Source organism: Delphinapterus leucas, chromosome 8 (assembly GCF_059928025.1).
Source record: "Delphinapterus leucas isolate spDelLeu-1000000601 "Yukka" chromosome 8, BTC_Dleu_Yukka2, whole genome shotgun sequence".
NCBI classification, from domain to species: domain Eukaryota; kingdom Metazoa; phylum Chordata; class Mammalia; order Artiodactyla; family Monodontidae; genus Delphinapterus; species Delphinapterus leucas.
Window position 1 is genome coordinate 108,266,443 of NC_143136.1, and position 16,351 is coordinate 108,282,793.

Below are 16,351 nucleotides of genomic sequence, written 5' to 3' on the forward strand. Positions count from 1 at the left end.
ACTCAGATGGGATAGCTGGAGTTCCAGCAGCTATCTTGAATCAAGAGCATGAGGGTCAAATGCTAGGGGTGATAGGAGCCTGGATCCCTAATGATTTTATGGAGTCCACATACCATGCCTGGACTGTCTGCCTCAGGATTCGCTTCAAGGGAGACAATAAAACCTTACATGTTCAAGCCACTGTTTTTCAAGCCTTTGAGCATTGATTTCTAGGAGATAACCCATTAACTGATATAATCTTAAAAGTAATCTGAGCAAGCAGGCATTATATTATGCCCCAATTTAAAGATGAGAAAACGTGGCACAAATCACACAAGTAGGAAGTGGGACAGCTGGGAGCTGACAGAGGCAGTCTGGCTTCGGAGCCTGGACTATTTAACTACCACAGTCCACTGCCCCCAGATAAGCAGCATTCTCAGTACAATGTTAATATCATTTGTTTGGGCTTGTATGGATCATGTGTCTGGGGACACGCAAATCATGAGAAAACTTCACCTCAACTCTTCTATACCATATATCCTTGGCCTATCCTTTCCCTCCACCCTTCCTCAGCCACCCACTCCCAACAGTCATACCCTTCACTCTGTCATCACATCTCAATTTCCAGCATCTGACTTTCCAGCCCAAAGATAGCCCAACTATCTTTCTAGGTCACTTCTCTTAGTAACTTGCCTCCAACAATTCCTAGACCCCATTAGGAACTATTATCCATTAATCATACCACTTATTTGCTGTCACTCATCCCTCAAATGTCCACTCTCTCCTATCACTGGGTTTTAATTCTCCCATTAATTTTATTCACTTTATTCGTTTATTGTCCTTTCTTTTGCTTCACTGTACTCACTGAGCAAAAAGCACAACAGGTTAAATCCAACTCTCCAACTAGTTTGCACCTGTGCAGCTGAGTGTAGCCAGAGAAAAACACACAGCAACGGGCACAGGTGTCCTGTTAGCATGCTTGCTGACCTCGAGCAGGCCCTTGCTGCTGGACGATCCTCCCGCATCTGCCAAGTCCATTCACCCTCAACACCTCCTATATCACCCCTACCCTCAGCTATGACCCTGCTTTCTATCTTACTGGAAAATATAGAAATAATCAGAAGGAAATGTCCATAAATTCCCACCAGCTATACCTACTTACATGCGTTGTGACCAGGCACTTCCTTTCTCTCTGTGATTTCAGCAGACACAGATTCCTTCACATACACAATAGGTCCCACCCACTCTTACCTCCTCAGACATCGCTCCAGGAATTCATCTCTTTTTCCTGCATCATCACTTCTTTCCCCTCTACTGGATCACTCCCATTAACATACAAAACTCATTTGTCCTGTCTTAAAAATAACTTCCTCTTGGCATCATTTCCCTTCAGATATTGCCCTTCCTTTTTCTAGCGCTTTATAACAAACTCCTCAAGTGCTGTTTATACTCCCTGTCTCTAAGTTGTTTCCCAGCTTTCTCTTGAATCCACTCCCCATCATGCTGTGGCCAATATCATTACGTGGAAACTGCTCTTCTCGAGATCTGCATGACCTTCATACTGCTAAATCCAATGGTCCTGCTCAGTTCTTACCTTACTTGATCTCTCATCAGTCATGATCCTTGTCCTGGCTTTCTAGGACATCATACTCTACGCTTTCTCCCTATCACTCTGGCCCCTCCACTTAGTCTCCTTTGCTAGCTTCGGCCTCCTCTCCCTCCTCAAAATGGTGCAGCGCCCCAGGGCTCAGTTCACAACTGCTTCTGTTTTTTATCGTGCGCTCATTCCTCAGATGATCTTATCCATTAAGATCTAACTTAATGGATAAGATTAAAAACTAACTCCTGATCTCTCCCTACACAATGGAGCCCCCCCCCCCCGCCCCCGCCGCCGCACCCTCCCCAACCTCAACTGCCAGCAACTCTATGCTTCCATACACTAAGGCCAAAAACTTTATAGTTGCCTCTGATGCCGTTCCTCACACACAACATTCCATCTTAATAAAGAAATCCTCTCAGTTCTACTTCAATAATAAATCTAGACTCTCACCACTTCATACTACTGGTACTGCTACTACCCTGGCTGAAACCTTCACTGGTCCCTGCAATTAATGCAGCAGGCTCTAAACACATCTCCCTAATTCCACCCTTGTTCCCAGTCTTTTTCCCACAGAGCAGCCAGAGTGGTCTGTTAAAAATGGAAGTGAGCTCAAGTCTCTCTTCTGCTCGGAACCCTCTAATAGCTCCCACCTTCCTCAGCAAAGCCGAAGGCCTTACAGTGGCCCACAGGCTCTCACAGTCTTGACCCTGTTTCTCTGACCTTGTCCATCCCGCTCCCCTCATTTACTGAGCTCCATCTGCTGTTGCCTCTGCTATTCTTTGAGCACACCAGGCTTTTACATTTACTGCTCTCCCGGTCTGAAATGACCTTCTTCCAGATATCCTCATGGCCAGCACTTCATCTCTTTAATGTCTCTGCTCAAAGATCATTTCCTCAGTAAGGCCTTTCCTTTAAAACATTCTTAAAAATCACAGCTCCAGCCCTAACTTTCCCTTATATTTTGTCTCTACTTCATTTTACCGTCTGTTGCCCTTGCGAGAAGGTAAGCTCCAAGAGGATGGGGTTGTGCTTGTTTTGTACAAGGTTGGATCATCAGTGCCTGGTGCAGAGCCCTACAGGACAAAGGCCGGTGCAGAGCCCTACAGTTTGAGGAAGGACTACTGCCAACTTCCTAGTACCGAGAGGTTAAGAGGAAGTATCCAGAACGTTGAAAGAGCAGATGAACAGCAAAAGTGAGACCATTTCCTTTCCCCTCCAGGGTTATCCACAGTACCTTTCAACGGAAGTGCTGAGGCTAAATATGGGTGCCATAGAAGGATATTTCCTGGCATAATAAAATGAAAATAAATAAGCAAATAAATACACAGCAGATTTAAAAACTGTAGACATAGCATGACCACACCTCATAACTGAACAGATGGCACGGGAGATGGGGGCCTTCATGCCGAATGGTTAAGAGGGTAATACTGGGTAACTATGGGACAAACTGACTTGTTTTCCACTTTGGCTTTCTCTGTACTTTATAAATTTCATACACTGAATGTTACTTTTGTAGTCAGGAAAAATAAGATTACATGTAAGTTATTAAAATAACAGAAAACCAACCAAACAAAAAGAAAACCTTTAAAGTGACCTGCCTTTTACAAACTAGAAGTTTAGAGTTGAGAAGAGGGAGGGGGTAATGGTAGTTTTGAGATTTTACTAATCACAAATAAATTTATCAAGAGACTACTTACTACAACACAAATCTTACTTTATTGCATACACAAGGCAACAAAAATTGGCAGGGAACACACTGTAAACTAATCAGCACTTAGCTATGATTGTATTGTGAACCCCTTTTACATGGCAATCTTTTCTTAATGAATACAAGAAGCTATGTTCAAAGATATTCTTGGGGAAATAATAATCTTTTTCAAGATTCTGGTGAGAAAATTAACTATAAAAGGGTAGCAGTATGGTTTTAGTTTTCAAAAGGAGCGTAATGCTTTCTCCTATTTATTAAAAACTAATGAAATACAAGTTTCAAATGGGCATCAAGGCGTCGGGCTTCCTGGCTGAGGGTCACACGAGAGTTTGGACTCTGAGGAGAGTTAGGAAAAGGGGAAGAAGCAACTGCCAGCGAAGAGCATACTGTGAATGAACTTACCAGAAACTGGCCTCATGATGTCCACTGGTTCCACTTCTTCTTTAACTTTTATCTCAGGTACAGGAGGGCCCAAAACGGAGGAGAGACTGCTGCCCACAGCCACTGGCGGTGGAGGGGCAGTGGCAATGGTGGTGATGGGTGGAGTGACGGGAACTGCTCCAGGAATGGTTGGAAGGGCAACCGCTGGTTGTGACGGGGGGCTAGCTGCTGCAATCATAGTTGGAATGGCTGGTGGAGGCTGCTGAGCGGTGGGTGGGACTGCAACGGTGGGCTGATCATTATTTTGATTGGACATGGTCTCCACAGACACAGTGACTGGAGTGGCCATCGATACGTGGATCTCTGACTTGGGTTTGGCACTGAAACACAAAAGCAAACACAGAAAGTTGCCTTAACCTGCATCATCTCAGAAGGTGAATATTTGTCCAATTCTTTTTGTACAACACACAGCACAACTAAAACTCTATCCCTTGATTTTAAAAGTTGAACTTTAGGGTAACTTTTAAAGGGAATTCAAGTTTCAGAACCATCCCCATCGTTTTTATAGGCAGTAATAAAATTAATTTAGAAAACGAAGAACACTTTAAAGAAATCAAAGTCACATCACTGAAAGACAACCAATTTTCATTACATTAGTGTATTTTTCCCTCCAAGAATTCATTATTGCATATGTTGCCTTAGGAGGTTTTTTTTTAATAACAACTATGCTCACACTTCATATGTCACTTGTAAACCTACTTCTTATAAAACAGGAAACTCATGCACATGGAAAAGATCGAAAAGAATACAAATTGAGAATAACTTCCCTCCACTTTGAACACCCAGCCCTCTACCCAGGGTCACCACAACGTTCCGGTATGTTTTACCAGAAATACTTCAGACATCTAAAGTAACTACAAATACAGTCTTCAAAAATGTATATTCTATTTTTTTCAGTTTTATAAGAAGTCATCGATGTCATTACAAATTCTTCTCAAACATTTTTTTAAGTAAAATATTTCATTTGATAGCTGTAAAGCTTTACTGATTTATATTACTGCTGCTGAAAATTTATATACTACTGCTGCAAATTCAGAATATCAAAAGCAACACAAGACAATACCCCTCAAGTTCAAGGCCCCAAGCAACAGGACTTATATAGGCAAAAAATTCATTATTGACCAAAACCTCACACCATATACAAAAATGAACTAAACAAGGATCATAAATCTAAACGTAAAAATGTAAAACTATAAAACTTTTATGACTGGAGTTCTTAGACATGATACCAAAAGCACAAAAAACTGATAAATCGGGCTTCATCAAAATTAAAAACTTTTGGGCTTCCCTGGTGGCGCAGTGGTTGAGAGTCCACCTGCCGATGCAGGGGACACGGGTTCGTGCCCCGGTCTGGGAGGATCCCACATGTCGCGGAGCGGCTGGGCCCATGAGCCATGGCCGCTGAGCCTGAGCGTCTGGAGCCTCTGCTCCGCAACGGGAGGGGCCACAACAGTGAGAGGTCCGTGTACCACACACACACAAAAAATAAATAAATAAAATAAAAACTTTTGCTTTGCTAAAGACCATTTTGGGAGATTGAAAAGACAAGGCAGAGACTGAAAAATGTATCTGCAAAGCACATACTGCATATATCTGAGAATATTATGCTAAGTAAAATAAGCCAATCACAAAAATACAGTCGGCCCTCTATACCCACAGGCTCCACATCTGCAGATTCAACAAGCAGTGAATGGAAAATATTTAGGGACAAAAAATTCCAGAAAGTTCCAAAAAGCAAAACTTGAACTTGGTGCATGCTGGCTACTATTTACACAGCATTTACATTGTATTAGGTATTATAAGTAATCTGGAGATGCGTAGGTTACATGAAAATACTATGCCATTTTATATAAGGGACTTGAACGTCCATGGTTTTTGATATATGCAGGGGCGCAGGTCATGGAACCAATGCCCCGAGAGGGTACCGAGGGGTGACCATACTGTAGGACTCCATTTATATGTGCTACCTAGAGTAGTCAAATTCACTGAAAAAGAAAGCAGAATGGTGGTTTCCAGGGGTTGAAATGAGAGACAATGGGGAGTTGCTGTAAAACAGGTATACAGCTGCAGTTTTGCAAGATGAAAAATATCTGGAGAATGGCTGCACAGCACTGGGAGTATGCTTAATACTGCTGAAATATACACTTAAGATGGTTAAAAAAACGAAAACAAAACACATATCTAATAAAGGAGTTATATGTAGAAAATATAAAGAAGTCTGTAAACTCAACACTAAGAAAACAAATAATCCCATTAAAAATGGGCACAACACATGAATAATGAACAATTTGCTAAAGAAAATATTCAGAAGGCTAATAAGCACACAAGAAAATGGTCAACACTATTAGCCATTAGAGATATGCAAAGAAAGCTTTGATGATACACGACCACACACATATCAGAATGGTGAAAATATAATACCCTATGATACCAAGTGCAGGAAAGAATGTGGAGCAACTATTTCTACAAAAAACCTTCTAGGACTTCCCTGGTGGCGCAGTGGGTGAGAATCCGCCTGCCAGTGCAGGGGACACGGGCTCGAGCCCTGGGCTGGGAAGATCCCACATGCCATAGAGTAAGTAAGCCCGTGCACCACAACTACTGAGCCTGCGCTCTAGAGCCTACAAACCACAGCGACTGAGCCCACATGCCACAACTACTGAAGCCCGCGTGCCTAGAGCCTGGCTCCACAACAAGAGAAGCCACGGCAATGAGAAGCCCGCACACCGCAATGAAGAGCTGCCCCCGCTCGCCGCAGCTAGAGAAAGCCTGCGTGCGGCAACGAAGACCCAACACAGCCAAAAATAAATAAAATTAAAAAACAAACAAACAAACAAGAACCTTCTAACACTAATAAATGAGTTTAGCAGGGTTGTATAATAAAAGGATCTCCTATGTTGCAGGTATGAATTTTAAATGGTCCAGTTACCCTGGAAAACAGTTTGGAGGTTTCTTATAAAACTAAAAATATACATGTACAATGCAACTCAGCAACTGCACTCTTGGGATTTTTATCCTACAGAAATGAAAGTGGGTGGAAAATGTGGTCTACCCAGAGCACTGTACATGAATGTTTACAGCAGCTTTATTTGTAATAGCCCCAAACTAGAAACAACCCCAATGTACTTCAATGAGTGAACAGATAAACAGATTGTGCTACCTCCATATGATAAAACAGTGCTCAACCAAAACAGTACTACAATGCTACAACTTGGCATAGACTCTCAAAAGTACTATGCCAAGTGAAAATAAGCTATATAATTATATATATAATTATGCGATTCCATTTACATAAAACTCTCAAAATGACAAAATTATAGTGATGAAGAACAGCTGAATGGCAAGGAGTTAGGGTTGGGGGAAGGGTGTGACTGTAAATGGGGGAATGTCTTTGTTGTACTGAAACAATTCCATATTCTGATTATAACAGTGGTTATACAAATCTATTCATGTGATAAAATTTCAAAGTAGTATATACCAAAGGAAAAAAAAGGACATTATAAAAATTGGTGATATTCTAATGAGGTCTGTAGTTAAGTCAACAGTATTGTACCAGTCTTTTCATTTTAAAAATGTACTAGAGTCATGTAAGATGTAATGATTTGGGGAAGCTGGAAAAAGGGTACACGGGAAATTTCTGTACTACTTTTCCAACTTCTTGTGAGTCTTAAATTATTTCAAGATAAGCATTTTAAAATATAAGGGTGGTGTAGAGGTAAGGATTATTCTGGAATTAAAGACAATTAAAAGATAAAATAGGGCTTCCCTGGTGGCACAGTAAGAATCCGCCTGCCAATGCAGGGGACACGGGTTCGAGCCCTGGCCTGGAAGATCCCACATGTTGCAGAGCAACTAAGCCTGTGTACCACAACTATTGAGCCTGCGCTCTAGAGCCCGTGAGCCCCAACTACTGAAGCCCACGTGCCTAGAGCCAGTGATCCGCAACAAGAGAAGCCACCACAATGAGAAGCCTGTGCACTGCAACAAAGAGTAGCCCTCACTCGCTGCAACTGGAGAAAGCCCATGCACAGCAACGAAGACCCAACACGACCAAAAAAAAAAAAAAAAGAAGAGAGATAAAATAACCAGAGACATCAGCAAAAATATATGAGACTTAGGATCTCTGAAAATTCCTTTTCATAAAAGCAACAAAAAACTGGCAAAAAAAAAAAAAAAAAAAGAAAGTCAGAAACAACTTTTTCAGAACTCCTAGAAATTAACCAAAGGCTTTCAACAATCTGGCAAAACTATTCAAGAAAATAGGCTGAATCTTGGTAAGAACAGTAAGCTTTGTGGCGTTTTAACTTGCACTGTTTCCATTCTTCCATTTCCAGCTCCACAGTAGACTTATCAGCCAACAGCCCACACTGACAGGGAAAACCAGCAGCCTTGCAGCTACCAGAGGGGTCAGAGCCACTACAAACCCTCTTTACCAAAGAATTACCATGATATGACCTGTCTGCTTGATCCCATTTGCAAGGCTGTCTTATTTGACTTGACTTGGAGCTTGTCAGTGCAAACGACCTTTTCCCAAGGTGTGTTTTTGGAAAATATTAGAGGCAATCGATCAGTTTCCCAGCTGACTGAGAGGATGATAACAGTTGAAGCAAACAATAAGCTACCCAAAAAACGTGAAAGGAAAAACTGGAGAATGAAATATCCACAGGAGATTTGAACAGCTCTGACATATTTCTGGCAGTCTAGGAAGCAACACGCACATGTAGGGCTGTGTGCGTACCCAGGGCTAAGCACACGCCCAGGGAAGAACTGAGAAGGCCCTAAGTCTCACCTCTGGCTGACTGTGAGGCTCTGTGCAAGCAGGAAGAGAGGGCTTAGGCAGAGCTGTCAACTGCCTGCCTAAGTGTTGACAGGGTACCCAAGACACACTGAGCTCTCTGGCAAACACATGGAGACTTATTGGTTCCAGGCATTGAAGAAAATCTGTTCTTTCATTAGCTGACTACAAAGTTAACCAAGTAGATTTCAGTGGCTGCATTAGACAAAGATATAGATTTTAAAGAATTAGTTCAAAAAAGTCACTAAACAACTACAACTACAAGGAACAGCAACAAACCTGGGGAGGGGTGGGAGTCTGATGTTCGGAGTTGCCACATTATATTGGTTGCCTAGGGAGCAACCAATGCGGACTGGAGGGATGTTACCAAGAACAAATGACACAGAGATCTATAGGTCCACCTTTATTCAGAGCTTTTCTATAGGTTTGGTGGAGAGTTTGAAGATGAACTAGTGGCTGGCAGGGAAAACCTAAGCAAACATGAATAGTAGCCTTGTAGTATTGTATTATGTGACTTCTTTTAAAATTCAATTTTTATATCTATTTTGTTAGCGTCTGGATTTACTTTCGAAATCTACTGTTTTCTAAGATTTCAACTTTTCTTAACGTTTTGTTTTGAATTAGTATTCACGTTTCGAAAGATGTATTGAGAAGTCTCCTTCCTCTAACCTACCCACTACCATCTCTACACAACACCAGTCTATTTCAGTATTTCAGTGAATCTAAGTTGCCAACACTATACAATACACCAATATTTTGTGAACTTAAAAATACATTATTTAAAGATAGGATATTAACATGCAGTCAATTTAAAGTTATATATTGATTTCAGAGATGTTGACATGTATATGTTTGATCTTACTTGTATCACAGCATGTTCTGTATGGTTTTTGTTTTGTTTCTTTTAAAATTTTTGTTCACTTTTTTCATTTCCACCCTCTATGCCTACACTGTTTTTTGTTTTAACTGTACTTCATTCTGTGATGGTTTCTTCTAGATCTTTACTGAATTCTGTCCACTCACGTATCATCTCTTTATGTTTTCTCATTTATTCTCGGGAGTCTTTGTATTTCATCCTTGTGTTCTGCTTCATAAAAGTGGTGGCTATTTCGTTAAGTAACTTCTATTCACAGTCAAATATTCTGTTATAAATTTCATCTGTTCCCTGTAAATGTTTTTCTGGTGAGTGTTCTCAGTGAACAAACTAGTATATTTTGTTGCTTTTTTCCTACTTTTTAAACTTATTTTCCCATCAATCCTTCTGTTATTACTCGTCGGTAAATGAGTTGGGCTATTCCAAGAAACAGCCATTTACGTGAGACTCCTTGGGCGTGGGAGGGTAGGAAAACTGCTCTTTCAGCTGGTTGCTTTTCACAATCCAAATACTCTCTTCTTTCAGGTGCCACAGAAACAGACTGCCAACTGCAAAAAAAGGCCAGCCTGGGTGCCTGTATGGGGCCCACCCCACAGCTTCTCTGAACCATACTAAGCCCAGGAAAGAGTCTACAACAGCCCCTCCTCACCCAAGTTTCTGCACGTTTTTCTCACAAGGGATAAACTTTTGTATTGATACATCACAGTGTGCTCTTCACCTTCATGAACTACTTTTTTTCTACCACTTTAAAAATAACTCCATATGCTACTTTGTTTAAAAAAAAAATCTTAAACAACTGAAAATAAGTGTATTACGTTTGCAATTAATATCTGGTGTTGGCAAGAATGTGCAGGAAATGGGAACACATATCTTGTAAGCATGTAAAAAGGTAGAGTGATTGGAAATCAGAATTTAAACTGCACGTTTACTTTGACCCATCAATGCTACTTCCAGAAATCTATCCCTGAGAAATGTCTGCAATGAGGCTCAATGACAGGTAATGAGATTCACTGTAGTAATGTTTATTACAGTGATAAATGGAAATAACTTAAATGTTCATTAATTGAGGACTTAATTATGGCACCAGCCTATCTGGTAACATAACACAGTACAGGAATACAGTCTCCTTTTCTGGTTTTGTACTTTCCTGACCTCTAAAGATGGTTATGTCCTAAGGTGTGGTCCTTGTACCACTTCTCTATTTATACTCACTGTCAATGGGAGCTTTTCCACTCTCATGGTGTTAAAGCATACATACAACATACCTTAGAGATGCAGGCTTGGCTCCAGACCACTGCAATAAAATGAATATCGCAATAAAGCGAGTCACACAAATTTTTTGGTTGCTCAGTGCATGTAAAAGTTATGTTTACACTATACTGTAGTCTATTAAGTGTGCAACAGCATTATGCCTGAAAAAACACAATATACATGCTTTAATTGTAAAAAATACTTTTTTGCTATAAAAAGCTAACCATCATCTGAGCCTTCAGGGAATCACAGCAGTGACATCAGAAATCACTGATTACAGATCACTATAGCGGATATAACAATAATGAAAAAGTTTGAAATACGGTGAAAATTACCAAAATGTGACATAGAGACACAAAGTGGGCAAATGCTGAAAAAAAAAAAAAAATGGCACTGATAGAGTTGCTTGATGTAGGGCTGCCATAAACCTGCAATTTGTAAAAAAATGCAGTATCTGTGAAGCGCCATAAAACAAGGTATGCCAGTACCTGCTTTAATTCCCAAATCTTAATCAGCAGCATGGACCTCCATCTTCAATTCCAGAATTGTATATACTTCAGAAATATATACCCAGCTATGCACGTGACATCTCCACTTGGGTGTGTTTAACCACTTGGATATCTCAAAATAAAATATCTAAAAGTAAACTCCTGATTTCCCCCTTGCTATTTCTCACTTCAGAAAGGGTAATTCCTTACCTGTAGTTGCTCAGGCAAAAATTGGTAGCTATCATTGCCTCCTTCCCTTTCTCTCCACTCAGAAAATTCTGACAGCTGTACCTTCAATACATATTGAGAATCTGAACTCTTCTGAAGACTTTTACTACCTCCATGCTGATCCAAGCCATTAAGAGAGTCTAAGGTTTTATCATCTCCTACTTGGTCTCACTGCTTCCACTCCTGTCTTCTTTCAGTTGATTCTCAGCACAGCAGCCAGAGCAATCCTTTTAGAAATAAGTCAAATCATGTCACTCCTATGCCTTAGCCCTCGGATGGCACTCCTGTCTCACTCAAAATAAAATCCAAAGGATTTTGAATGGCCCACAAAGCCCTGTATACGTAATCTGGCTCTCATTGTTATCTCTGAACCATTTTGTACAACCCTGCCCCTCATTCTAGGCTGCTCTCCCTTGCTGCTCCTTGTTTATTCCTAATATACAGACAGTGCTTACTTCGCACAACACTGACATGTGTGACTTTCACATACATACGTGTAACTGTATTCCCTCAGTCCCCCACCAGCACTGTTCGAATTTCAGTTACTACAGTATAATTATTAACTGTGAGTAACTTCATAAAGTGCAAACTTTGCTACTAGCTCTTCGGTCCACAAATCACTCTGTAACTTACAGACATGCACATCGCACATCACTTCTTTCGAAGTATGTCGTTGACTGGTTGATTACTGCACGTCTACTTCTCAGTTCATGCAGACAGCGAAGTGTGTAGTTGTGCTGTCTAGTTTCCTAGTGATAAACCCAGGTGAAATTTTACAAAAATGAACGACTGAAAGAGAACTGGCCAACAGCGATGAAAATGCAGAAAAAAATGTGATAAATCTAGAAGTAAAATGGGATGTGATTAGAAGATCTGAAAATGGCAACAGCAAAGATAATTTAGGATGAGACCTAGGCTTGTATGAAGCTATGGCTTGGACCACACTGAGAAAGTCCAATGAATATAAAAAAGGTGGTAAAGTCATTTTACTGTAAGCCACTATAGTGAAACGGAGTATTTACTTCCATTCTGGATTGAAGACTGTAAAAAAACCCCACAACAACCCAATCACTCAGACCAAAGTGTTGAATTAACTGCCACATTGAAAGAAGATGGAAATTACAGGGAGGATTAAAAAAACCCAAAAAACCAAAGCCTTTTACAGCCAATAAAGGCTGGATTCATTTTTTCAATAGTCAGCATTAATTTGATTAATGTAAGCTATCTGGTGAAACTGCTAGCACAGATAAAGATGCTGCTGTGGAATGTGCACCCAGATTCCAAGGATTAGTTAAGGAAGATGGTTTGATAAAAGGATAAAGATGTACCTGGAAGTGATGCTGGCAACAACCTCACATTAAAGGAACTTCTGGAAATAATTTACAACACTGAAAAGACAAAGGACAGGGACTTCCCTGGTGGCACAGTGGTTAAGAATCTGCCTGCCGGACTTCCCTGATGGAGTAGTGGTTAAGAATCCACCTGCCAATGCAGGGGACAAGGGTTTGAGCCCTGGTCCGGCAAGACCTCACAGACCGTGGAGCAACTAAGCCCACGCGCCACAACTACTGAGTCCCGTGTGTTATAGCTACTGAAGCCCACGCACCTAGAGCCCGTGCTCCGCAACGAGAGAAGCCACCGCAATGAGAAACCCGCGCACCACAACGAAGAGTAGCCCCCACTCGCCGCAAGCAGAGAAAGCCTGCGCACAGCAACGAAGACCCAACACAGCCAAAAAATAATAAATAAATAAATAAATTCTTAAAAAAAAAATCCGCCTGCCAATGCAGGGGACACGGGTTTGATCCCTGGTCTGGGAAGACCCCACACGTCATGGAGCAACTAAGCCCATGTGCCACAACTACTGAGCCCCCGTGCCACAACTACTGAAGCCCGCACTCACAGTAATGAAGACCCAATGCAGCCAAAAGAAAAAAAAGATAGGATAAAATGTCAGGGCAGACCCAAACTTAGAAAGGAGTATGACAATTCACCGAAGCATAGAAGGACTCTTGCTCTGTATCATAAGTTATTCAATGTGAATAAGGGAAACATTGTTCCAACTACGGTCGTCCCTCAATACCCGCCCCCGCAGATACCAAAATCCATGGATACCTGTGGATGCTCGAGATGTGGAACCCTTAGATACAGAGGGCCAACTGTACTCTCGATTGGCTTTTATTTATTTATTTATTTATTTATTCTTTTTTGGCTATGCTGCGCAGCTTGTGGGATCTTTGTTCCCGACCAGGGTTTGAACCTGGGCCCTCAGCAGTGAAAGCGTGGAGCCCTAACCCCTGGACTGCCAGGGAATTCCCACTTGATTAGCTTTTAGAAGGAAATAAAACACTTTAATTCTCAGCGTTTCTGATGTTCAAATTACAGTGTACTAAATAAATTTTAGTTTTACTATGTTTTTCATTTCCCTATATATTTTAACTGACAGTTAAGAGAGTTTTTGATATGTTCACAAATGTTTTTAAGGTCACAACAATTATAAATAACCATGCACAGTTTCCGTTTACATGGTTATTTGCACATTCCTGCACTAATGTACAAAGTGGTGACTGCAAATACTCCTACCTCAAAGTCTTAGTCCCTGCTCTTTCCTCTGCCTGACAGTCTGACATCAGGGAGCATGTGGCTTATTCCTCCATGCTCTTAAAGCCTCTGCTCAGAGAGGCCTTTCTATAAGTCATCACCCCTTCCTCCCATCACTTATATTCCATTTACACTGTTTTCTTTTTCTTCACATATTTATTATTTCTCTACACTCACTAGACAGTAAGCTTAAGGAGAATGGACACTTTCAGTCACTCTTATATCCCCAGATTCTAAAATGATACTTGGCACACACATGGCATTCATAAATTTTTTTTTGAAGTTTTATGAAGAAGTAGATATAAATATATTAACATGGTAAGCTATTACAGATATAAGTATAAAATGCAGTATATAAAACAATCAACAAAATCCCTGTTTTTAAGAATCTATCAATCTATCTACACGTGTATGTAGAAAAAGATGTGGAAAGATGCTTAACAGAACTTTAACCAATCAATATTACTCTGGGGGAGTGCCACTGGAGGGGGGGTGGAGAATAGGACGATTTTCTCTTTATACCTTAAATATTTTTATATTGTCTCATTTTCTTTTCCAAAATATTACTTTTAGAATCAAGGAGATGAAGAGTAAAGAAAACAGAATGCATTAACTATTGTCATGATGCCATTTTCGATAGCAACAATAACTGGGTGTTTACTGTGAGGCAGGCTCTGTTCTAAGTGGTTTCAATACACAAGGAGCCTATGAGGCAGGTGCTGTAAGTATGCCCACTTCATAAATGAGGTAAATAACGGTCAGAGAGGCTGAGAAACGTGTCCAGATCTCATAGCTAGAAAATGGTTCTTTCAGATGCACACACTAGTGGTTCTTTTTAGAGGCAAATGATATGAAGTCTGCGACATGTATTAGACTTTTCTGTCCTCAATGATGTGCTCACCCTGCAGGCCTAGGCGACCCAGACGTACTCCGCATAGAGCTCTCCACTCGAGGGCTAGCCACTTCAGGAGGCTGAGGAGGAATGAGGGTTTTCCGAACTGCCATTCTGAAAGAGTAAAGAGACAAACCCAGACGGCATTAAAGGATGAGAACTACACATTTGCTAAGTGTACCTATGGCTAGGTATTTTTTAATGGATTTTCAAATTTTACCAAAGTAATGAAGGCAGATTATTTAAAAAACCAAATAGTACTAAAACGCTTTTAATAACATACAGCAGATCGCTTCCCCCTGCCTCCCCACTTCCTGCCTGTCTCTCTTCAGGAAGCAACCATTGCGACTCTTTTACCTGCTTCTTCTACCTTCTACCTACATATCTCCTTTGTACTTAATAGTAAAATTTAGGGACTTCCCTGGTGGTGCAGTGGTTAAGAATCCGCCTGCCAATGCAGGGGACACGGGTTCAATCCCTGATGCCGCAGAGCAACTAAGCCCATGTGCCACAAGTACTTAGTCTGCTCTAGAGCCCACGAGCCACAACTACTGAGCCCACACGCCACAGCTACTGACGCCCTCGCACCTAGAGCCTGTGCTCCGCAACGAGAAGTCACCGCGATGAGAGGGCCGCGCACCGCAATGAAGAGTAGCCCCCCCTCACCACCAGAGAAAGTCCACACGCAGCAATGAAGACCCAACGCAGCCAAAAATAAATAAATAAATATATAAAACATAAATAAATAATAAAAAAAATTAAAAACAAAATAACATTTAAATCTGTTTAGCAGTTACAATCATTATTGTACCTATGTATTTATACTGACCTGAGGAACTGAGCGAAAACAGTTGATCAAGGTAGCTAGTGATCAACTGTGTCACGCAGTACAGAGGCCACACGTGGCTCCGACTGACCACTAACTACTGGAGCTTAGCAATGTGGAAGTCATAAGTGATCTTGACACATTTAGTTTTGGCGGAGTGGTGCAAGCAAATGCTAGAAGAGTCCGTCTGAGACGAAACGGCTAGAGCATACCACTTTGCAATGCCTAACTGCGAATGGATCCAGACACTGATCGTAAGACTGCTAACATCTCAAAAAGGTTGACTTCCACACAGCATACTTCTCCTGATAAAAAGACTAAACCACCAACTTAGGAAGGAGTCTTGCCAAAAGGGGAGAAAAAGTGAAGTTCACCAAGCCTTTAGATTCAAGTAACAACTTAGAGAAAATGTGGAGGAGAGAATAACAAGTGAAACCAGACAATGGGGGCAGGGGGTTGGATTGTGTTCCCTAATATGACCCATCCGAGTCCTAACCCCTGCTGCTCGTGAATGTAAAAAAAATAGGGTCTTTGCCAACGTAATTAAGTAGATAAGATCATTCTAGACTTAGGGCAGGTCCTAAATCCAATGATCGGTATCCTTTCAACAGAAAGGAGAGGGAGATTTGAGACACACAGACACAGAGGGAAGGCCATGTGGATATGGA

General features: G+C 41.1%; 1 protein-coding gene across 10 annotated transcripts in view; it reads right to left on the bottom strand.

Annotated features, from left to right (window-relative positions):
* Positions 1 to 16,351, bottom strand: part of SAP130 (Sin3A associated protein 130) — a 75,458-nt gene that overhangs the window by 21,685 nt on the left and 37,422 nt on the right. For 7 of the 10 annotated variants that reach the window (XM_022590532.3, XM_089916932.1, XM_089916931.1 and 4 more), the window contains 2 exons: positions 14,867 to 14,971; positions 3,690 to 4,048 (listed from right to left, as the gene is read on the bottom strand). In XM_022590532.3, the coding sequence (XP_022446240.1) occupies positions 3,690 to 4,048; positions 14,867 to 14,971 (464 nt within the window). Of the gene's footprint in view, positions 1 to 1,872; positions 2,865 to 3,689; positions 4,049 to 14,866; positions 14,972 to 16,351 lie in introns of those variants that run through there. The other 3 variants (XM_089916933.1, XM_089916934.1, XM_089916937.1) reach the window with 2 other exon arrangements.